The sequence below is a fragment of the Thalassophryne amazonica genome, chromosome 13, assembly GCF_902500255.1.
Source record: "Thalassophryne amazonica chromosome 13, fThaAma1.1, whole genome shotgun sequence".
Taxonomy (NCBI): Eukaryota; Metazoa; Chordata; class Actinopteri; order Batrachoidiformes; family Batrachoididae; genus Thalassophryne; species Thalassophryne amazonica.
The window spans coordinates 3378225-3401696 of record NC_047115.1 but is presented as its reverse complement, the minus strand read 5'-3'; the positions used below and the strand labels follow the sequence as shown (position 1 = coordinate 3401696).

General features: G+C 40.4%; 1 protein-coding gene across 3 annotated transcripts in view; it reads right to left on the bottom strand.

Annotated features, from left to right (window-relative positions):
* Positions 1–4210, bottom strand: part of LOC117522929 (echinoderm microtubule-associated protein-like 4) — a 90637-nt gene extending 86427 nt beyond the window's left edge. For 2 of the 3 annotated variants that reach the window (XM_034184351.1, XM_034184352.1), the window contains exon 1: positions 3899–4210. In XM_034184351.1, the coding sequence (XP_034040242.1) occupies positions 3899–3923 (25 nt within the window). In that variant the 5' untranslated portion in view covers positions 3924–4210. The remainder of the gene's footprint in view (positions 1–3898) is intronic. The other variant, XM_034184353.1, reaches the window with a different exon arrangement.
* Positions 4211–23472: the final 19262 nt, after the last annotated feature.

The following is a 23472-nucleotide window of genomic DNA, read 5'->3' as shown; positions in this document are numbered from 1 at the left end:
ACATCTAGAAATAATTGTTTTCCTGTGGAACACCTAGTGACTCTTCAGTGATTTTCCTCCAGAACTATCTGCCAAACTAGAAACTGCTGCATCCTAGTAAGAGCAGAATACTACTGGAATGAATTTGAATAAGGCAAGTTTCTCACCTAAATGGATGCTGCACTGACTCCAGTTTATTGTCTGGAATAGTCCCAGATTGCATTTCAGAGCTTCTAGAAATCAACATTTCATGCAGGTGGTGTTGGGGAGTAATTTGGGTTTCAGATCAGCTTTTTGTTTTCACCACTTTCCATCCTTGAATATGTCAATTGTGAGTCACTTTTGTGCGGATTAAAGTTACTACTGGGACTCCTGTCTTGTTGGGAGAAAAGAAACGAGAATCGTCCTCCGTTCTGTTCACACAGCTCCAAACACTGTGCGGCTCTCTGACGAGTCCAAGTTAGAACAATAAAGTCCGGTTGGAATTATAACTTCAAAGGAAAACACAGTTTTGTTTATTTTTATTTATGTCCAGAGATCAAGGTACAGTGACCAATTTCAAATTTATTTACTTTAAGACTCAATGAAGACATAGAAAACCTGGTAAAGCCTACTTTTAGTACAAAATCACAAGAGGTATCGATAAGAGAATCGATAGGAATCGGACCGATAAGTAGAATCGATAATGGCATTGATATCAATAAATCTTATCAATACCCTCCCTAACTTTAACAGCTGTTTATTTTCCGTATTTGTTCAATCTTGAGCTTAATGTAGTGTTTAAGCACAAACGTGACTGATGAGGGGAAAAAAAGGATGACTTCATCACACTAAAATGAACTGGAGTCTGAATAAAAATACAAGCTGCTGATTCTGTTATTTTCAAAGTTATTAAGCTGCAGCTATATGTTTTAATTATTTCAAAGTGAGTTGCCTCTTATTGTATTCTGGTTTATTTACACACAAAAAATATGGGGTAGTGTAATCAGCCTGCATTGTTTCTGTTAAGTTTATATCAATTTTTCCTGAACTGTCCAGGTGTTTTTTCCTTCTTTATAAGAACCAACCTTCCTTTTCTCTCAAAAATTCTGGAAAGGGCAGTTGTAAAACAGCTAACTGATCATCTGCAGAGGAATGGTCTATTTGAAGAGTTTCAGTCAGGGTTTAGAATTCATCATATACAGAACAGCATTAGTGAAGGTTACAAATGATCTTCTTATGGCCTCAGACAGTGGACTCATCTCTGTGCTTGTTCTGTTAGACCTCAGTGCTGCTTTTGATACTGTTGACCATAAAATTTTATTACAGAGATTAGAGCATGCCATAGGTATTAAAGGCACTGCGCTGCGGTGGTTTGAATCATATTTGTCTAATAGATTACAATTTGTTCATGTAAATGGGGAATCTTCTTCACAGACTAAGGTTAATTATGGAGTTCCACAAGGTTCTGTGCTAGGACCAATTTTATTCACTTTATACATGCTTCCCTTAGGCAGTATTATTAGACGGTATTGCTTAAATTTTCATTGTTACGCAGATGATACCCAGCTTTATCTATCCATGAAGCCAGAGGACACACACCAATTAGCTAAACTGCAGGATTGTCTTACAGACATAAAGACATGGATGACCTCTAATTTCCTGCTTTTAAACTCAGATAAAACTGAAGTTATTGTACTTGGCCCCACAAATCTTAGAAACATGGTGTCTAACCAGATCCTTACTCTGGATGGCATTACCCTGACCTCTAGTAATACTGTGAGAAATCTTGGAGTCATTTTTGATCAGGATATGTCATTCAATGCGCATATTAAACAATATGTAGGACTGCTTTTTTGCATTTACGCAATATCTCTAAAATTAGAAAGGTCTTGTCTCAGAGTGATGCTGAAAAACTAATTCATGCATTTATTTCCTCTAGGCTGGACTATTGTAATTCATTATTATCAGGTTGTCCTAAAAGTTCCCTGAAAAGCCGTCAGTTAATTCAAAATGCTGCAGCTAGAGTACTAACGGGGACTAGAAGGAGAGAGCATATCTCACCCATATTGGCCTCTCTTCATTGGCTTCCTGTTAATTCTAGAATAGAATTTAAAATTCTTCTTCTTACTTATAAGGTTTTGAATAATCAGGTCCCATCTTATCTTAGGGACCTCGTAGTACCATATCACCCCAATAGAGCGCTCCGCTCTCAGACTGCAGGCTTACTTGTAGTTCCTAGGGTTTGTAAGAGTAGAATGGGAGGCAGAGCCTTCAGCTTTCAGGCTCCTCTCCTGTGGAACCAGCTCCCAATTCAGATCAGGGAGACAGACACCCTCTCTACTTTTAAGATTAGGCTTAAAACTTTCCTTTTTGCTAAAGCTTATAGTTAGGGCTGGATCAGGTGACCCTCAACCATCCCTTAGTTATGCTACTATAGACTTAGACTGCTGGGGGGTTTCCCATGATGCACTGTTTCTTTCTCTTTTTGCTCTGTATGCACCACTCTGCCATTTAATCATTAGTGATTGATCTCTGCTCCCCTCCACAGCATGTCTTTTTCCTGGTTCTCTCCCTCAGTCCCAGCAGAAGACTGCCCCTCCCTGAGCCTGGTTCTGCTGGAGGTTTCTTCCTGTTAAAAGGGAGTTTTCCTTCCACTGTAGCCAAGTGCTTGCTCACAGGGGGTCGTTTTGGACCGTTGGGGTTTTACATCATTATTGTATGGCCTTGCCTTACAATATAAAGCGCCTTGGGGCAACTGTTTGTTGTGATTTGGCGCTATATAAAAAAAATTGATTTGATTTGATTTAAAAATGAACCGAAAATCAGATGGTTAGTTTGCAGCCCTCATAATAACTTCAGTCACAGCTTATGGCCTAAATGTGGAGCTGCACAGAGAAAACCAAAGGAAAAATACAGAAGGGGAGGTTTGTTTTAATGTGATGAGTCTGAACACAGGCTGAGCTCATGTGATCTTCAACCTGTACTGGACACAATTCTGAACCAAACCACATCTGATCCTTCAGACTAAATGCTGCAAAGTGAACATTTTCCAAACGGACTGTCATCCATCTGGATGTGATGTGTTTTTATTATGCACGCGCTGATCCGTCAGCGTGTGACGGATCAGCGCGTGCACGCAGTCAGCGGCTGCATGAAGTTTACTGCCTACCGCTGAGGCCCCGCCCGGCGCGTGACGTCATCGCGAGTCCTACGAGGAGCGCGAGCGCGCTCACGGCTCAAAAACCCAGAGGGCCTTTTAGCTGCCCAAGGTGCCTGATTAAAAACAAACAACAACAAAAAATACTAAATTCAGCACTGAACACTTCCTACAGATGACTGATATATAAAAAAAAAAAACACGCAACTGGCAAAAAAGCGGAAATCCCCCAAAAGGCGTAGATTTTTCATCCAACTTTCCCTTTACTGTATCGTTTGTTCTCGGTTTCCCTCATCAGTTTTTATGACGTCAAGGATGATAAACTGTTTTTGTTTTTATGGGACCGAACCTGTCAAATACCAAAACCAACTCGTACCACCAAGAACCAGTTTGTGGTCAGTAAATACCAGCAGAGACCGACAGCTTCGCCTTAACTCCATCACGGCGAAGCCAAGGAAAAACTGTGAAGAATAACTGTGTCGTTACAGTCGAAATACTTATGGACTTGCCGATGTGGAGTTAATTTCTGCAGCCTCTTTGTTCATTTCCACAGTCCCGGTGGACTGGGAGTTAATATTGAGATCGTCTTGCGGGTCAAACCAGAGGTGCGCGGCTTTTCTCCACCTGCACCGGCCGGCGGGGCGGGCGGAGGGGCGGTGCAGCAGTGTGGCCCCGATCTTCTTGGTAAATACAGCAGTGACACGTGTAAACCGCTGTCCGGCAGCACGCCGTCACTAACAGGCCCGGTTCCGTGTGCAGAATCAACCAACTGATACTCACCTAAACTGCCGGCGAATCCATCCATTTTCCGCGATAAAAACAGGGAGTCCGGGCCGGAGGCCTGCAGGCGGGCTGCGGAGACGCTGCGGGCCTCCGTCCGGGTTTTTCCACCACACAGGCTGCAGAACGAGCTCCGTCGCCGGCTCCGAGTGCTGCCGCTACCCACCGAGCCCGTCAGTCCGTCTGGGAGTCCGGCCGAAGATCCGTAGCTGTGAGCGGGCTGAAGAAAAAATCCGATCCGATCCGAGCCGAGCCGCGACACAACAGGAACCGAGCGAGACCGCGCGGGAACGCGCTTCAGGCTCCGCCCACTCTGGCGCCAAACCAGAAACATTTCTGAGTCGGAAATATGATTTAATGATGGAGGAAGCGTTTGGCCACGCCCATCTTTAGGCTTCGGCCGGATGGAAACTGAGGTTTTTTTTTTTGTTTTTTTTAAAATCAAGTTTATAGTTTGTGTTTTCGCAGCTTCACAGTTTTAAAAATTTAAGTCTTTGCCAGATTCATAAACTTTCACAGGAGACCTCTGACCTCAGAAGGTCAAAGGTCAATCAGGCTTTCTCCACTGTCATTTGTTTTTCTTCAGGTTTGTTGACATCATCAGTGTCCCCCGTAGGACTTTGTGATCATTTTGGAACAGATCAATTCAAGGCTTCCTGAGCCCCTGAGTTTCCTCTCCTTCCAGATGCTCCCATTAGGGGTCGCCACAGCAGATCATCTGTTTCCATCTCACCCTGTCCTCTGTGTCTTCCTCTGTCTCACCAACCACCTGCATGTCCTCCCTCAGCACATCCATGAACCTCCTCTTTGGTCTCCCTCTTCTCCTCCTGCCTGGTGGCTCCATCCTCAGCATCCTTCTCCCTATATACCCTGGGTCCCTCCTCTACACATGTCCAAACCATCTCAGTCTCACCTCTCTGACTTTGTCTCCAAACCGTCCCACCTGAGCTGTCCCTCTGATATGTTCATTCCTAATCCTGTCAATCAATCAATCAATCAATCAATTTTTTTATATAGCGCCAAATCACAACAAACAGTTGCCCCAAGGCGCTTTATATTGTAAGGCAAGGCCATACAATAATTATGTAAAACCCCAACGGTCAAACGACCCCCTGTGAGCAAGCACTTGGCTACAGTGGGAAGGAAAAAACTCCCTTTTAACAGGAAGAAACCTCCAGCAGAACCAGGCTCAGGGAGGGGCAGTCTTCTGCTGGGACTGGTTGGGGCTGAGGGAGGAGAACCAGGAAAAAGACATGCTGTGGAGGGGAGCAGAGATCAATCACTAATGATTAAATGCAGAGTGATGCATACAGAGCAAAAAGAGAAACAGTGCATCATGGGAACCCCCCAGCAGTCTAAGTCTATAGCAGCATAACTAAGGGATGGTTTCAGGGTCACCTGATCCAGCCCTAACTATAAGCTTTAGCAAAAAGGAAAGTTTTAAGCCTAATCTTAAAAGTAGAGAGGGTGTCTGTCTCCCTGATCTGAATTGGGAGCTGGTTCCACAGGAGAGGAGCCTGAAAGCTGAAGGCTCTGCCTCCCATTCTACTCTTACAAACCCTAGGAACTACAAGTAAGCCTGCAGTCTGCGAGCGAAGCGCTCTATTGGGGTGATATGGTACTACGAGGTCCCTAAGATAAGATGGGACCTGATTATTCAAACCTTATAAGTAAGAAGAAGAATTTTAAATTCTATTCTAGAATTAACAGGAAGCCAATGAAGAGAGGCCAATATGGGTGAGATATGCTCTCTCCTTCTAGTCCCCGTCAGCACTCTAGCTGCAGCATTTTGAATTAACTGAAGGCTTTTTAGGGAACTTTTAGGACAACCTGATAATAATGAATTACAATAGTCCAGCCTAGAGGAAATAAAGCATGAATTAGTTTTTCAGCATCACTCTGAGACAAGACCTTCTGATTTTAGAGATATTGCGTAAATGCAAAAAAGCAAGTCCTACATATTTGTTTAATATGCGCTTTGAATGACATATCCTGATCAAAAATGACTCCAAGATTTCTCACAGTCTACTAGAGGTCAGGATAATGCCATTCAGAGTAAGGATCTGGTTAGACACCATGTTTCTAAGATTTGTGGGGCCAAGTACAATAACTTCAGTTTTATCTGAGTTTAAAAGCAGGAAATTAGAGGTCATCCATGTCTTATGTCTGTAAGACAATCCTGCAGTTTAGCTAATTGGTGTGTGTCCTCTGCTTCATGGATAGATAAAGCTGGGTATCATCTGCGTAACAATGAAAATTTAAGCAATGCCGTCTAATAATACTGCCTAAGGGAAGCATGTATAAAGTGAATAAAATTGGTCCTAGCACAGAACCTTGTGGAACTCCATAATTAACTTTAGTCTGTGAAGAAGATTCCCCATTTACATGAACAAATTGTAATCTATTAGACAAATATGATTCAAACCACCGCAGCGCAGTGCCTTTAATACCTATGGCATGCTCTAATCTCTGTAATAAAATTTTATGGTCAACAGTATCAAAAGCAGCACTGAGGTCTAACAGAACAAGCACAGAGATGAGTCCACTGTCCGAGGCCATAAGAAGATCATTTGTAACCTTCACTAATGCTGTTTCTGTACTATGATGAATTCTAAAACCTGACTGAAACACTTCAAATAGACCATTCCTCTGCAGATGATCAGTTAGCTGTTTTACAACTACCCTTTCAAGAATTTTTGAGAGAAAAGGAAGGTTGGAGATTGGCCTATAATTAGCTAAGATAGCTGGGTCAAGTGATGGCTTTTAAGTAATGGTTTAATTACTGCCACCTTAAAAGCCTGTGGTACATAGCCAACTAACAAAGATAGATTGATCATATTTAAGATCGAAGCATTAAATAATGGTAGGGCTTCCTTGAGCAGCCTGGTAGGAATGGGGTCTAATAAACATGTTGATGGTTTGGATGAAGTACTAATGAAAATAACTCAGGACAGAACAATCCGAGAGAAAGAGTCTAACCAAATACCGGCATCACTGAAAGCAGCCAAAGATACGATATGTCTTTGGGATGGTTATGAGTAATTTTTTCTCTAATAGTTAAAATTTTGTTAGCAAAGAAAGTCATGAAGTCATTACTAGTTTAAAGTAATGGAATACTCAGCTCAATAGAGCTCTGACTCTTTGTCAGCCTGGCTACAGTGCTGAAAAGAAACCGGGGTTGTTCTTATTTTCTTCAATTAGTGATGAGTAGAAAGATGTCCTAGCTTTACGGAGGCTTTTTATAGAGCAACAGACTCTTTTCCAGGCTAAGTGAAGATCTTCTAAATTAGTGAGACGCCATTTCCTCTCCACTTACGGGTTATCTGCTTTAAGCTACGAGTTTGTGAGTTATACCACGGAGTCAGACACTTCTGATTTAAAGCTCTCTTTTTCAGAGGAGCTACAGCATCCAAAGTTGTCTTCAATGTCTTCTTCTGTCCATCCTAATCACTCCAAAAGAGAATCTCAACACCTTCAGCTCCGCCTCCTGTCTTTTTGTTAGTGCCACCGTCTCTAAGTCGTCCAACATAGCTGGTCTCACTACTGTCTTGTAAACTTTCTCCTTCACTCTTGCTGATATTCTTTGGTCACAAATCACTCCTGCCACCTTTCTCCACCCACTCCACCCTGCCTGCACTCTTTTCTTCACCTCTCTACCACACTCTCGATTACTTTGAACAGTTGACCCCAAATACTTAAACTCATCTACTTTCACCACTTCTACTCCTTGTAACTGCACTAATCCACTGGGCTCCCTCTCATTCACACACATGTACTCAGTCTTGCTTCTACTGACTTTCATTCCCCTTCTCTCCAAAGCATATCTCCACCTCTCCAGACTAGACTCAACTTGCTCTCTATTCTCACTACAGATCACAATGTCATCTGCAAACATCATAGTCCATGGAGACTCCTGTCTGATGTTCTCCGTCAACCTGTCCATAACCATTGCAAAGAAGAAAGGACCCAGAGCTGATCCTTGGTGTAATCCCACCTCCACCTTGAATGAGTCTGTTATTTTTTCAATTTTCAATTTCAATTTATTTTTATTTATATAGCGCCAAATCACAACAGAGCTGCCTCAAGGCACTTCACACAGGTAAGGTCTAACCTTACCAACCCCCAGAGCAACAGTGGTAAGGAAAAACTCCCTCTGAGGAAGAAACCTCAAGCAGACCAGACTCAAAGGGGTGACCCTCTGCTTGGGCCATGATACAGACACAAATTACAGAACAATTCACAGACGAATATACAAGAATTGCTGTTGGTGCACAGGACAGGAGGATCGCCAACACGAATACAACTCCCATCTCTGGATGGAGCTGCACCTTAAACAGAGAGAAAAAACAGAATCAGGCATCAGAAAGACAAAAAATACAGTATAATTTGCCAGCATTAAACAACAAGAAAAACAGAAGAAATACTAAGGTGATCGCCGGCCACTAGCCCTAAACTTCACTAAAAGACCCAGAATTTAGGTAAAGTTGAGGCCGTGGCACGCTCCATATCCTAATAAAATGAATTAAAAGAGTGAAAAACGTAAAACTATACTATACCAGTATGCTAGCCACATGAAAGGGAAAATAAGTGCGTCTTAAGTCTGGACTTAAAGCCAGTACAACTTAAAAGGAACAGAGATATTTAACAAACCAAGATTCAGAACTAAATTGAAGGAACGTTGCATTTCTATCAAGGGAGTCAGTTTATGGAATAATCTGAACAAGGAAATTAAAGAAGTTAAATCAAGCAATACGAGGTCTGTCCATAAAGTAACGGTCCTTTTTTTTTTCAAAAACTATATGGATTTCATTCATATGTTTTTACGTCAGACATGCTTGAACCCTCGTGCGCATACGTGAGTTTTTCCACGCCTGTCGGTGACGTCATTCGCCTGTGAGCACTCCTTGTGGGAGGAGTCGTCCAGCCCCTCGTCGGAATTCCTTTGTCTGAGAAGTTGCTGAGAGACTGGCGCTTTGTTTGATCAAAATTTTTTCTAAACCTGTGAGACACATCGAAGTGGACACGGTTTGAAAAATTAAGCTGGTTTTCGGTGAAAATTTTAACGGCTGATGAGAGATTTTGAGGTGATACTGTCGCTTTAAGGACTTCCCACGGTGCGAGACGTCGCGCAGCGCTCTCAGGCGCCGTCATCAGCCTGTTTCAAGCTGAAAACCTCCACATTTCAGGCTCTATTGATCCAGGATGTCGTGAGAGAACAGGGAAGTTTCAGAAGAAGTCGGTTTCAGCATTTTATCCGGATATTCCACTGTTAAAGGAGATTTTTTTAATGAAAGACGGATTGCAGCGTCGGCTCGCAGCCGCCGCGACGCTCCACCACAGGAAAAACACCTCTGTTGAAAGCCTTAAGGACAAGTTGGAACATGTCCAGCTGTTAAACAATTTCTCAGATACTCACTCCACTGAAAGCCATCAAAAGCCGCCTGGATTTTACAAATGGTTATCAACACAGAGGTGTTTTTCCTGTGCCGCCGCACCACGCCGGCTGCGTCCTGACGCGCGGACCCGTCCGCACGTCTTTCATTAAAAAAATCTCCTTTAACAGTGGAATATCCAGATAAAATGCTGAAACCGACTTCTTCTGAAACTTCTGTTCTCTCCCGACGTCCTGGATCAATAGAGCCTGAAATGTGGAGGTTTTCAGCTTGAAACAGGCTGATGACGCCGCCTGAGAGCGCTGCGTGACGTCTCGCACCGTGAAAAGTCCTTAAAGCGACAGAATCACCTCAAAATCTCTCATCAGCTGTTAAAATTTTCACTGAAAACCAGCTTAATTTTTCGAACCGCGTCCACTTCGATGTGTCTCACAGGTTTAGAAAAAATCTTGATCAAACAAAGCGCCAGTCTCTCAGCAACTTCTCAGACAAAGGAATTCCGACGAGGGGCTGGATGACTCCTCCCACAAGGAGTGCTCACAGGCGAATGACGTCACCGACAGGCGTGGAAAAACTCACGCATGCGCACGAGGGTTCAAGCATGTCTGACGTAAAAACATATGAATGAAATCCATATAGTTTTTGAAAAAAATAAAAAGGACCGTTACTTTATGGACAGCCCTCGTATATTTAAAAAGGCAGTTAAAATTAATATGATTCAGAAATACAACCCGATGTTGTAATAATGAAACCACATGTATATTTTTACTGTATAAAAAAAGAGAAAGGAAAGAAAAGGGAAGAGGAAAGAAGGGGAGAGGGAGAAAGAGGGGAGAAAAGAGGGAAAGGAAAAAAGGGAAGAAAGAAAGGGGAAAAAAGGAAAAAAGAAAGAGGAAAGGAAGAAAAGAGGAAGAAGGGAAAAAAAGAAAAAATATTTTTTTTTTCCATTTTTAGACATTCTGATTGTAATGTTAATATTGTGATTATTATTTAATTTGTAACTTAATCTTCTGTAAAAAGGGGTAGATAATATAAGTTCGCTTCTTTCTACCCCCTTTCATTCAGGAGTATTGTTAGGTTTGTTATGTTTTCTTTTGGAATGACTTTTGGTTGTGTGGTTGGAACTGAATGAAATAAAATAAATAAATATTTCGCAGGTGGAAGAAAGCAGTCCTAGTAATATTTCTAATATGGAGGCAAAAGGACAACGAAGGATCAAAAATTACCCCAAGGTTCCTCACTTTGTCAGTGTGATGTATGACACATGAGCCGAGGCTGAGTGTTAACTGGTCAAATTGATGCCGATGTCTCACTGGACCAAGAACCATCATTTCAGTCTTATCAGAGTTTAAAAGTAGGAAGTTTCTAGACATCCAACTGCTGCAAGGCAATCTTCTAAGGATTTTATGTGAAGGAGATTACCAGCAGTTATCAATCAATCAATCAAGTTTATTTCTAGAGCCCTTTACAACACTCAAAGTGACCAAAGTGCTTTACAACAAAATTTAAAAACAAAACATGATAAAAACAAATATCCAGCAGTAAAACCATTACAAAAACAATTAAATAAAATATGCATAAAAACATTTAATAACATAAAATAAAGCGCCATCATGCTACTGAGTGTTAAACGCCAGCCTGAACAAATACGTCTTGAGCCTGGACTTAAAATGCTCCAAGTCAGAGCTGATTCTCATTTCAGGGGGCAATTTATTCCAAAGTTTGGGCCCAGCAACAGAGAAGGCCCGATCACCCCAGCGTTTAGACCTGGACCTGGGCACTTCCAATAAAAGCTGATTTACAGACCTCAAAGATCTGTTTGAGACACAAGGATGCAGAAGCTCAGTCAAATAAGGAGGGGCCAGGCCATTAAGGGCTTTAAAGACAAACATCAAAATTTTAAAATCAACCCTAAAAGAGACTGGAAGCCAGTGCAAATTAAAAAGAACTGGGGTGATGTGCTGACGTCTTGATATGTTTGTTAAAAATCGGGCTGCAGCATTTTGCACCAGCTGGAGACGACTCAGAGATGTCTGAGGAATTCCAACATAAAGGGCATTACAATAGTCAATTCTAGAGCTGATAAAAGCGTGGATAGTTTTTTCAAGGTCAGTGTGATTTAAAAATGGTTTAACCTTAGATAGCCTTAGATTATCAGCATATATAACTGAGTATCATCTGCATAGCAGTGAAAGGTAATCCCAAAATGCCGCAATATGTACCCAAGGGGTGCTATATAAAGGGCGAAAAGCAGGGGGCCTAAGACAGACCCCTGTGGAACCCCAAGTTTCATGTCACTATGGTTAGCGGTAGCGTTACTGTACAAAACACAGAACGACTGGTCAAGTATGACGTCAGCCATGCAAGGGCACTCCAAGTAATCGCAAAATGATTTTCCAGCCTATCAAGTAGAATATGACTGCGGTATTATTCTTACTGTGCAACTCACCACTGTCAAACTATTCTTGTACATGTGCTGCACTACCCTCACATATTTATCTGCCACTCCGGACTTCCTCATACAATACCAGAGCTCTTCTCTTGGCACCCTGTCATAAGCTTTCTCTAAATTCACAAACACATAATGTAACTCAGTGTGTAGATTATATCTACACACCAGCCTGGGAACACCTCAGGATACCCCAGTTAGAGGTGGTCAATGTGGCCCAGGAAAGGGAAGTCTGGGGTCCCCTGCTGGAGCTGTTGCCCCCGCGACCGAACCCAGAAAAGCAGTTGAAGATAAGATGAAATGAGAATGTAACTCCTTCTGGCCTTCTCTATACTTCATCAGTACTACTCTCAAAGCAAACATTGCATCAGTAGTGCTCTTTCTCAGCATGAAGCCATATTGCTGCTCACAGATCTTCACCTGTTCATGCTGTGGCTGATCAACTTTATGTCTCTGTAGTTGCTGCAGCTCTGCACATCACCCTTGATCTTAAAAATAGGAACTAGAACACTTTGTCTACACTCCTCGGGCATCCTCTTACTTTCCAAGATTTTATTAAACAATCTGGTTAGAAACTCCATTGCCATCTCTCCCAACACATTTCCATGCTTCCAATGGAATGTCATCTGGACCAAGTGCCTTTCCACTCTTCATAGCTGCCCTCACTTTATCCTTACTAATCTCTTGTACATCCTGAGTTATTCTCTGTACATCATTCAGCCTTTTCTCTCTCTCATTTTATTCATTCATTAGCTCCTCAAAATATTCCCTCCACCTTCTCAACACACTCTCCTTACTTGTCAGCACATTACCATCTGCATCTTTTACCACTCTAAACCTTCCTCCATGCTTACGTCACCCTGTGGTACTCCCTTTTCTTAAAGTAAGTGTTCAACAGCCATTTCCATCCTTTTTGTAAAGTCATCTACAATCTATCCTTCCACATTCCTGTCCTTGATACCATATCTACCCATTACTTTCTCATCACCTTTGTTCCTTTCACCAACATGCCCATTGACGTCCACTACTATCACCACTCTTTCATGCTTGGGTTCACCCTCCACCACCTCATCTAACTCACTCCAGAAATCTTTTTCCTTCATCTCACCCCCTACCAGTGGGGCATATGCACTGATATTCATCATCACCTCTTCAATTTCCGTCTTCATACTCATCACCGTCACTCACTTAACCTCCAACACACTCTTAACATACTTTTCCTTTAAAATTACCCCAACACCATTTCTCTTCCTGTCCTCAGCACCATACAACTTGAACCCACCTATGCTCCTTACTTCCCTTCCACATGCAGTATGTCTACCTTTGTCCTGTTCATCTTAACAGCCAGCTCTCTCCTGTTACGAGTCACACTGAACAAATTCAAAGTCCCGACTCTCACTTCTACCCTTCTAGCTTTCCTTTTCTCCCGCTGTCTGTGGATACATTCTCCTCCTTTTTCAAAAAGGCTTTCAGCCTCTTTGTGATTGATTTCAGGATCTGGATCCAAATTCTGGGTCATGATCAGACTGTTTTGTTTTTTATTGACTCTTTGGAAGTTTCAGAAGCTGAAAGTGAACTCTTAATTACAGACATAATAAAGTCACCAACACCAAAAGCTTTCATCTCACTTTATTCAAACATTCACGCTGTCATTTTTTCTTTAACTCCAAACTCCATAAAACGGATCTTCATTAAACCACAAACATTCATTTGACAGAAGAGTGTTTTTTTTTAAATGTGCATTTTTAAAGACTACCGTGGCTTCAGCCCCTTAGTGTGAAGATGGCGCCTGGGCGTCACGTGACAGAGTCTTACCCAATCACAGTCCAAATCCTTCAAACCTGTGTGGCATCCAGGGTGTTGATGGTTTATTGACAAGCAGCGCCACCCTGTGGCACTACGAGAGCACGAACCTCACGTGACACCCTGCAGCTTTTAAATACTGCACTGAGTCCAGAAATATTTGGACACTGAGCAGCCAACTATGAGCCGCTCAAATATGAGCCGCTCAATAACAGCACACTGTAAAAAAAAAAAAAAAAAAAAATTATATATATATATATATATATATATATATATATATATATATATATATATATATAAAGACTAAATAACAGCACACTGTAAAAAAAAATCTAGTTTCAACAACAGAGCGTTATAAAAAATATCTAAAGCCCACTGTAAAAAATATCTGCAGACAACAACAGCACAACATACCGTAAAAATATAATCTAAAGACTAAATAAAAGCAGACTGAAAAAAATATCTAAAATCTCAGAGTTATAAATAAAATCTAAAGCCCACTGTAAAAAAAAAAAAATCTACAGACTCAACAACAGCACAGCATACTGTAAAAAATATCATCTAAAGACTAAATAACAGACTGAAAAAATATCATCTAAAATCTGTTATAAATAAAATCTAAAGCCCACTGTAAAAAAAAAACAACTACAGACTCAACAACAGCACAGCATACTGTAAAAAATATCTAAAGACTAAATAACAGACTGAAAAAATATCATCTAAAATCTCAGTTATAAATAAAATCTAAAGCCCACTGTAAAAAAAAAAAATCTACAGACTCAACAACAGCACAACATACCGTAAAAATATCTAAAGACTAAATAAAAGCAGACTGAAAAAAATATCTAAAATCTGTTATAAATAAAATCTAAAGCCCACTGTAAAAAAAAACAACTACAGATTCAACAGCACAGCATACTGTAAAAAATATCATCTAAAGACTAAATAACAGACTGAAAAAATATCATCTAAAATCTGTTATAAATAAAATCTAAAGCCCACTGTAAAAAAAAAAAACAACTACAGACTCAACAACAGCACAGCATACTGTAAAAAATATCATCTAAAGACTAAATAACAGACTGAAAAAATATCATCTAAAATCTCAGTTATAAATAAAATCTAAAGCCCACTGTAAAAAAAAACTACAGACTCAACAACAGCACAGTATACTGTAAAAATATCATCTAAAGACTAAATAACAGCGTTATAAAAAATCTAAAGCCCACTGTAAAAAATATCTAGACAAAACAACAGCACAACATACTGTAAAAATATAATCTAAAGACTAAATAAAAGCAGACTGAAAAAAAATATCTAAAATCTCAGAGTTATAAATAAAATCTAAAGCCCACTGTAAAAAAAAAAAAAAAAAATCTACAGACTCAACAACAGCACAGCATACTGTAAAAATATCATCTAAAGACTAAATAACAGACTGAAAAAATATCATCTAAAATCTGTTATAAATAAAATCTAAAGCCCACTGTAAAAAAAAAACTACAGACTCAACAACAGCACAGTATACTGTAAAAATATCATCTAAAGACTAAATAACAGACTGAAAAAATATCATCTAAAATCTCAGTTATAAATAAAATCTAAAGCCCACTGTAAAAAAAAAAAAATACAGACTCAACAACAGCACAGTATACTGTAAAAATATCATCTAAAGACTAAATAACAGACTGAAAAAATATCATCTAAAATCTCAGTTATAAATAAAATCTAAAGCCCACTGTAAAAAAAAAACTACAGACTCAACAACAGCACAGTATACTGTAAAAATATCATCTAAAGACTAAATAACAGCGTTATAAAAAATCTAAAGCCCACTGTAAAAAATATCTAGACAAAACAACAGCACAACATACTGTAAAAATATAATCTAAAGACTAAATAAAAGCAGACTGAAAAAAAATATCTAAAATCTCAGAGTTATAAATAAAATCTAAAGCCCACTGTAAAAAAAAAAAAAAAAAAATCTACAGACTCAACAACACAACATACTGTAAAAATATCATCTAAAGACTAAATAACAGCAGATTGTAAAACATCATCTAAAGACTAAACAGCAGATTGTAAAATATCATCTAAAATCCCAGAGTTATCAATAAAATCTAAGGCCCACTGTAAAAAAATATTTACACACTCAACAACAGCACAACATACTGTAAAAATATAATCTAAAGACTAAATAACAGCATACTGTAAAAATACCATCTAAAATCTGAGAGTAAGAATTTTAAATTCTATTCTAGAATTAACAGGAAGCCAATGAAGAGAGGCCAATATGGGTGAGATATGCTCTCTCCTTCTAGTCCCCGTTAGTACTCTAGCTGCAGCATTTTGAATTAACTGAAGGCTTTTTAGGGAACTTTTAGGACAACCTGATAATAATGAATTACAATAGTCCAGCCTAGAGGAAATAAATGCATGAATTAGTTTTTCAGCATCACTCTGAGACAAGACCTTTCTAATTTTAGAGATATTGCGCAAATGCAAAAAAGCAGTCCTACATATTTGTTTAATATGCGCTTTGAATGACATATCCTGATCAAAAATGACTCCAAGATTTCTCACAGTATTACTAGAGCTCAGGGTAATGCCATCCAGAGTAAGGATCTGGTTAGACACCATGTTTCTAAGATTTGTGGGGCCAAGTACAATAACTTCAGTTTTATCTGAGTTTAAAAGCAGGAAATTAGAGGTCATCCATGTCTTTATATCTGTAAGACAATCCTGCAGTTTAGCTAATTGGTGTGTGTCCTCTGGCTTCATGGATAGATAAAGCTGGGTATCATCTGCGTAACAATGAAAATGTAAGCAATGCCGTCTAATAATACTGCCTAAGGGAAGCATGTATAAAGTGAATAAAATTGGTCCTAGCACAGAACCTTGTGGAACTCCATAATTAACCTTAGTCTGTGAAGAAGATTCCCCATTTACATGAACAAATTGTAATCTATTAGACAAATATGATTCAAACCACCGCAGCGCAGTGCCTTTAATACCTATGGCATGCTCTAATCTCTGTAATAAAATTTTATGGTCAACAGTATCAAAAGCAGCACTGAGGTCTAACAGAACAAGCACAGAGATGAGTCCACTGTCTGAGGCCATAAGAAGATCATTTGTAACCTTCACTAATGCTGTTTCTGTACTATGATGAATTCTAAACCTGACTGAAACTCTTCAAATAGACCATTCCTCTGCAGATGATCAGTTAGCTGTTTTACAACTACCCTTTCAAGAATTTTTGAGAGAAAAGGAAGGTTGGAGATTGGCCTATAATTAGCTAAGATAGCTGGGTCAAGTGATGGCTTTTTAAGTAATGGTTTAATTACTGCCACCTTAAAAGCCTGTGGTACATAGCCAACTAATAAAGATAGATTGATCATATTTAAGATCAAAGCATTAATTAATGGTAGGGCTTCCTTGAGCAGCCTGGTAGGAATGGGGTCTAATAGACATGTTGACGGTTTGGATGAAGTAACTAATGAAAATAACTCAGACAGAACAATCGGAGAGAAAGAGTCTAACCAAATACCGGCATCACTGAAAGCAGCCAAAGATAATGATACGTCTTTGGGATGGTTATGAGTAATTTTTTCTCTAATAGTTAAAATTTTATTAGCAAAGAAATTCATGAAGTCATTACTAGTTAAAGTTAAAGGAATACTCAGCTCAATAGAGTTCTGACTCTTTGTCAGCCTGGCTACAGTGCTGAAAAGAAACCTGGGGTTATTCTTATTTTCTTCAATTAGTGATGAGTAGTAAGATGTCCTAGCTTTACGGAGGGCTTTTTTATAGAGCAACAGACTCTTTTTCCAGGCTAAGTGAAGATCTTCTAAATTAGTGAGACGCCATTTCCTCTCCAACTTACGGGTTATCTGCTTTAAGCTACGAGTTTGTGAGTTATACCACGGAGTCAGGCACTTCTGATTTAAAGCTCTCTTTTTCAGAGGAGCTACAGCATCCAAAGTTGTCTTCAACGAGGATGTAAAACTATTGACGAGAATCATCTAAAACATCATCTAAAGACTAAATAACAGCAGATTGTAAAATATCTAAAATCTCAACAGTCATAAAAAAATCTAAAGCCCACTGTAAAACAACATCTGCAGTCTCAACAACAGCACAACATACTGTAAAAATATCTAAAGACTAAATAACAGCAGACTGAAAAAATATCATCTAAAGACTAAATAACAGCAGACTGTAAAAATAGTCTAAAATCTCAGCGTTATAAATAAAATCTAAAGCCTACTGTAAAAAAAAATCTACAGACTCAACAACAGCACAACATACTGTAAAAATATCATCTAAAGACTAAATAACAGCATACTGTAAAAATATCATCTAAAATCTCAGTTATAAAAAAATCTAAGGCTCACTGTAAAAATATATCTACAGACTCAACAACAGCACAACATACTGTAAAAATATCTAAAGACTAAATAACAGCATACTGTAAAAATATCATCTAAAGACTACATAACAGCAGACTGAAAAAATATCTAAAATCTCAGCGTTATAAATAAAATCTAAAGTCCACTGTAAAAAAATATCTACAGACTCAACAACGGCACAACATACTGTAAAAAATATAATCTAAAGACTAAATAACAGCATACTGTAAAAATACCATCTAAAATCTGAGTTATAAAAAAATCTAAAGCCCACTGTAAAAAAAAATCTAGACTCAACAACAGCACAACATACTGTAAAAATATCATCTAAAGACTAAATAACAGCAGACTGAAAAAAATATCATCTAAAATCTCAGTTATAAAAAAATCTAAGGCTCACTGTAAAAAAATATCTACAGACTCAACAACAGCACAACATACTGTAAAAATATAATCTAAAGACTAAATAACAGCATACTGTAAAAATACCATCTAAAATCTGAGTTATAAAAAAAATCTAAAGCCCACTGTAAAAAAAAATCTAGACTCAACAACAGCACAACATACTGTAAAAATATCATCTAAAGACTAAATAACAGCAGACTGAAAAAATATCATCTAAAATCCCAGAGTTATCAATAAAATCTAAAGCCCACTGTAAAAAAAATTTACACACTTAACAGCATAACATACTGTAAAAATATCATCTAAAGACTAAATAACAGCAGACTGAAAAAAATATCATCTAAAATCTCAGAGAGTTATAAATAAAATCTAAAGCCCACTGTAAAAAAAAAAAAAATCTACAGACTCAACAACAGCACAACATACTGTAAAAATATCATCTAGACTAAACAGCAGATTGTAAAACATCATCTAAAGACTAAATAACAGCAGATTGTAAACCATCATCTAAAGACTAAACAGCAGATTGTAAAATATCATCTAAAGACTAAATAACAGCAGATTGTAAAATATCTAAAATCTCAGTCATAAAAAAATCTAAAGCCCACTGTAAAAAAAATATCTAGTCTCAACAACAGCACAACATACTGTAAAAATATCATCTAAACACTAAATAACAGCAGACTGAAAAAATCTCATCTAAAGACTAAATAACAGCAGATTGTAAAAATATCATCTAAAATCTGAGTTATAAAAAAAATCTAAAGCCCACTGTAAAAAAATATCTAAACTCAACAGCACAACATACTGTAAAAATATCACCTAAAGACTAAATAAAAGCACACTGAAAAAAAAATCATCTAAAGACTCAGAGCGTTATAAAAATCTAAAGCCTCAATAACAGTCCACTGTAAAAATATCTATACACTCAACAGCACAGCATACTGTAAAAAATATAATTTAAAGCTTCAACAACAGCGTTCTAAAAAAAAAAAATCTAGACTTAACAGCACACTGTAAAAAAAAATCTAAAGACTCAATAACAGCACAGCATACTGTAAAAAAAATATAATTTAAAGCTTCAACAACAGCATTCTAAAAAAACAAATCTAGACTTAATAACAGCACACTGTAAAAAAATCTAAAGACTCAATAACAGCACAGCAGTTTCATTAAAACAATCTAACAACTCTAACAGCATACTGTAAAAATATCTAACAACTCAATAACAGCATTATAATAAAGGAACACTAAAAACATCTAAAAACTCAATAACAGCGCACTAAAAAAAATCTAAAGACTTGAATAGTGCACTGTAAAAAAAAGCTATGCTCTAAAGCAGGGGTGGGCAATCATGTGCCATAAAGGGCCGAGACACTGCAGGTTTTCCGTGCAACCAATCGCCTCAGCAGGTGATTTCATTAATGATCAGGCGTCTCAGCAGGTGATTTCACTGACAACCAGGTGTTTATGTTCAGAGCAGAAGCTCATCAGCAACCCACCTGCTGAGGTGATTGGTTACATGGAAAACCTGCAGTGTCTCGGCCCTCGATGCCCACCCCTGATCTACGTGATGACGCAGTGACATTATGCCACTGCTTAGGGAGAGCCCTGGACTGATGTTGTTAAAAACACAAAAGTACTTTTTATCCGATTACTCGATTAATCACCAGAATAATCAACAGAATACTCTATTACTAAAATAATCGATAGCTGCAGCCCTAGTGCACTATAAAAATATATCTGAAGAGTCAATAACAAGTCATCAGTCATGTCGCTCATCTTCAACCGCTTATCCGGGTTCATGTCGTGGGGGCAACAGCTCCAGCAGGGGACCCCAGACTTCCTTTTCCTGGGCCATATTGACCACCTCTGACTGGGGGATCCTGAGGCGTTCCCAGGCCAGTGTGGAGATATAATCTCTCCACCTAGTCCTGGGTCTTCCCCGGGTTCTCCTCCCAGCTGGACGTGCCAGAAACACCTCCCTTGGGAGGTGCCCAAGAGGCATCCTTACCAGATACCTGAACCACCTCAGCTGGCTCCTTTCAACGTGAATGAGCAGAGACTCTACTCCGAGCTCCCCACAGATGACCAAACTTCTCACCCTATCTCTAAGGGAGACACCAGCCACTCTCCCAAGGAAGCCCATTTCGGCCGGTTGTACCCATGATCTAGTTCTTTCGGTAATGACCATAGGTGAGAGTAGGAACAAAGATTGACCAGTAGATCGAGAGCTTCGCCTTTTGGCTCAGCTCCATTTTCGTCACAACAGTACTTCACCCCCAAGCTGATGGCGGCGCATCTCAAGGTTGCTGTGTGACCTTCACCCACTTGCCTCAATTCAGATAACAGACTTCTTCAAACTTAGTGCACATAAACAATGTCAAATGTATATGTGTTGTCTTTAATTCTGATGTGTGCCATTATTACGGTAAACAATAACTGTGGACTAATTGCTGTCTGAGGTAACTGGAGTGTAAACATAATTTCTCCACTGTGAGATCAATAAAGTATATCTCGCAGCAGAGCGAATGCAACACCGCCCCTGCTGCAGCGATTCTCCGACCAATCTCATGCTCCATCATTCCCTCACTCATGAACAAGACCCTGAGGTACTTGAACTCCTTCACTTTGGGCAAGACCTCATTCCCTACCCAGAGTAGGCAATCCATCAGTTTCCTTCTGAGAACCATGGCCTCAGATTTAGAGGTGCTGATCCTTATCCCAGCCGCTTCACACTCGGCTGCGAACCAATCAAGCTAGTGTTGGCGGTCACAGGATGATGAAGCCAAGAGGACCAGATTATCTGCAAAAAGCAGTGATGAGACCATGAGCCCACCAAACTGGAAATCCTTCTCCCCCTGACGACGCCTCTATATTCTGTCCATGAATATCACAAACAGGATTGGTGACAAGGCGCAGCCCTGCGGGAGGCCAACCTCCACCAGAAATGAGTCCGACTTAATGCTGAGCACCCGAACACAGCTCTCGCTTTGTGAGTACAGAGATTGGATGGTCCTGAGAAGGAACCCCCTCACTCCATACTCCCACAGCACCTCCCACAGTATCTCCCGGGGTACCCAATCATACAGCTTCTCCAAGTCCACAAAACACATGTAGACTGGATGGGCATACTCCCAGGCACCCTCCAGGATCCTTGTGAGAGAAAAGCTGGTCGGTTGTTCCACAACCAGGACAGAACCCGCATTGTTCCTCTTCAATCAGAGGTTCGATTATCGGGTGAACCCTCCTTTCCAGCACCCTGGAGCAGACTTTAGCAGGGAGAGTGAGTAGTGTGATGCCCCTGTAGTTGGCACACACTCTCTGGTGCCTTTTTAAATATGGGGACCACCACCCCAGTTTGCCACTCCTTAGGCACTGTCCCAGACTTCAATGCAATATTGAAGAGACATCTCATCCAAGACAGTCCCTCCACACCCAGAGCCTTCATCATTTCTGGATGGATCTCATCAATGCTCGGGACCTTGCCACTGCAGAGTTGTTTGACTACCTCTGTGACTTCCACCAGGAAAATTGATGAAAATCCTCCATCAGCCTCCAGCTCTGCCCCTACTATAGAGGGCGCTCCGATCTGGTGCAGGAGTTCCTCAAAGTGTTCCTTCCAGTGCCAGATTACATCCTCGGTTGAGGTCATCAGAGTCCCATCCTTACTGTAGACAGCTTGGATGGTTCCCCGTTTTCCCCTCCTGAGGTGCCTCACGGTCCGCCAAAAGCACCTTGGTGCCGACTGAAAGTCCTTCTCCCTGGTTGCTCCGAACTCCTCCCACACCCGCTGCTTTGCCTCCCCCACAGCGGAGGCTGCTGCCCCCCCAGGCCTGTCGGTACCTTGTAACTGCCTCCAGAGTCCTCTGAGGTGACAAATCCCAGGAGGACTCCTTCAGTCAAACAAATAAATAACAGTGCACTATAAAATATCACCTAAAGAATCAATAACAGAGTGCTGTAAAAAATATATACACATCTAAACACTTGGCCAGTGCAGTGACTTAGCAGTTAGCACTGTTGCCTCACAGCAAGAAGGTCATGGGTTCGCTTTCCACCTGGTCCTTTCTGTGTGCAGTTTGCATGTTTGTGTGGCTTCCAGCTTCCTCCCACATCTAAAGACATGCAGGTGAACTGGTGACTCTAAACTGACTGTCCATTCGAGGTCTATTAGAAAAAAAACGACCTTTTTATTTTTTTACAAAACTTTATGGATCTGAGTCACGTGAGATTGTATCAGCCAACCTTGAACCTTAGTGCGCATGCATGAGTTTTGTCCCGCCTTTTGTCCTGTGGACATCAGTACTTTTTCGGCACATTCCACTGTTACAGAAGATGTGGGCATGAAGCGAGTGGCTGCGAAGTTCGTGCCGAGGTTGCTGACGACGGAGCAAAAGCACTTCCGTGTGGAAGTCTCACAGGACATGCTGGACTCCACACAAAGTGATCCCAGCTTTATGGACACTATTATCACCAGCGATGAGTCTTGGGTGTACGGGTACGACCCGGAAACGAAATTCCAGTCATCACAGTGGAAGCATTCCACGTCGCCACGACCGAAGAAGGCGCGCCAAGTGCGCAGCAACGTGAAGGTAATGCTGACTGTTTTTTTTTTACTCCTGCGGTGTGGTACACGAGTACGCACCACAGGGTCAAACAGTAATGAAGGAGTATTACAGGGATGTCCTCCGTCGCCTCCGTGATGCTGTACGGCGCAAGAGACCGGAGTTGTGGGCCACAGGAAATTGGCACCTCCACCACGACAATGCTCCAGCTCATTCCTCCAACTTGATTCGGACTTATTTGTCTAAAAAACAAACTCCTGTGGTTCCACAGCCTCCGTACTCTCCTGACATGGCCCCTTGCGACTTCTGGCTGTTCCCAAAAATTAAAAGACCATTAAAAGGAATGCGTTTTGAGATGAGGGAGGACATCATGGCTGCAACGACGACGGAGCTGCACGCCATCCCGAAAGAGGCGTTTTTGGAATGCTTCCAACAGTGGCGACACCGCTGGGAGAAGTGTGTGGAGTCCCAAGGAGTGTACTTCAAGGGTGATTAGGTTTCCAACCCCCCAGGTAAGCCAGTTTTTTTTTCCCCGGCCAAAAGT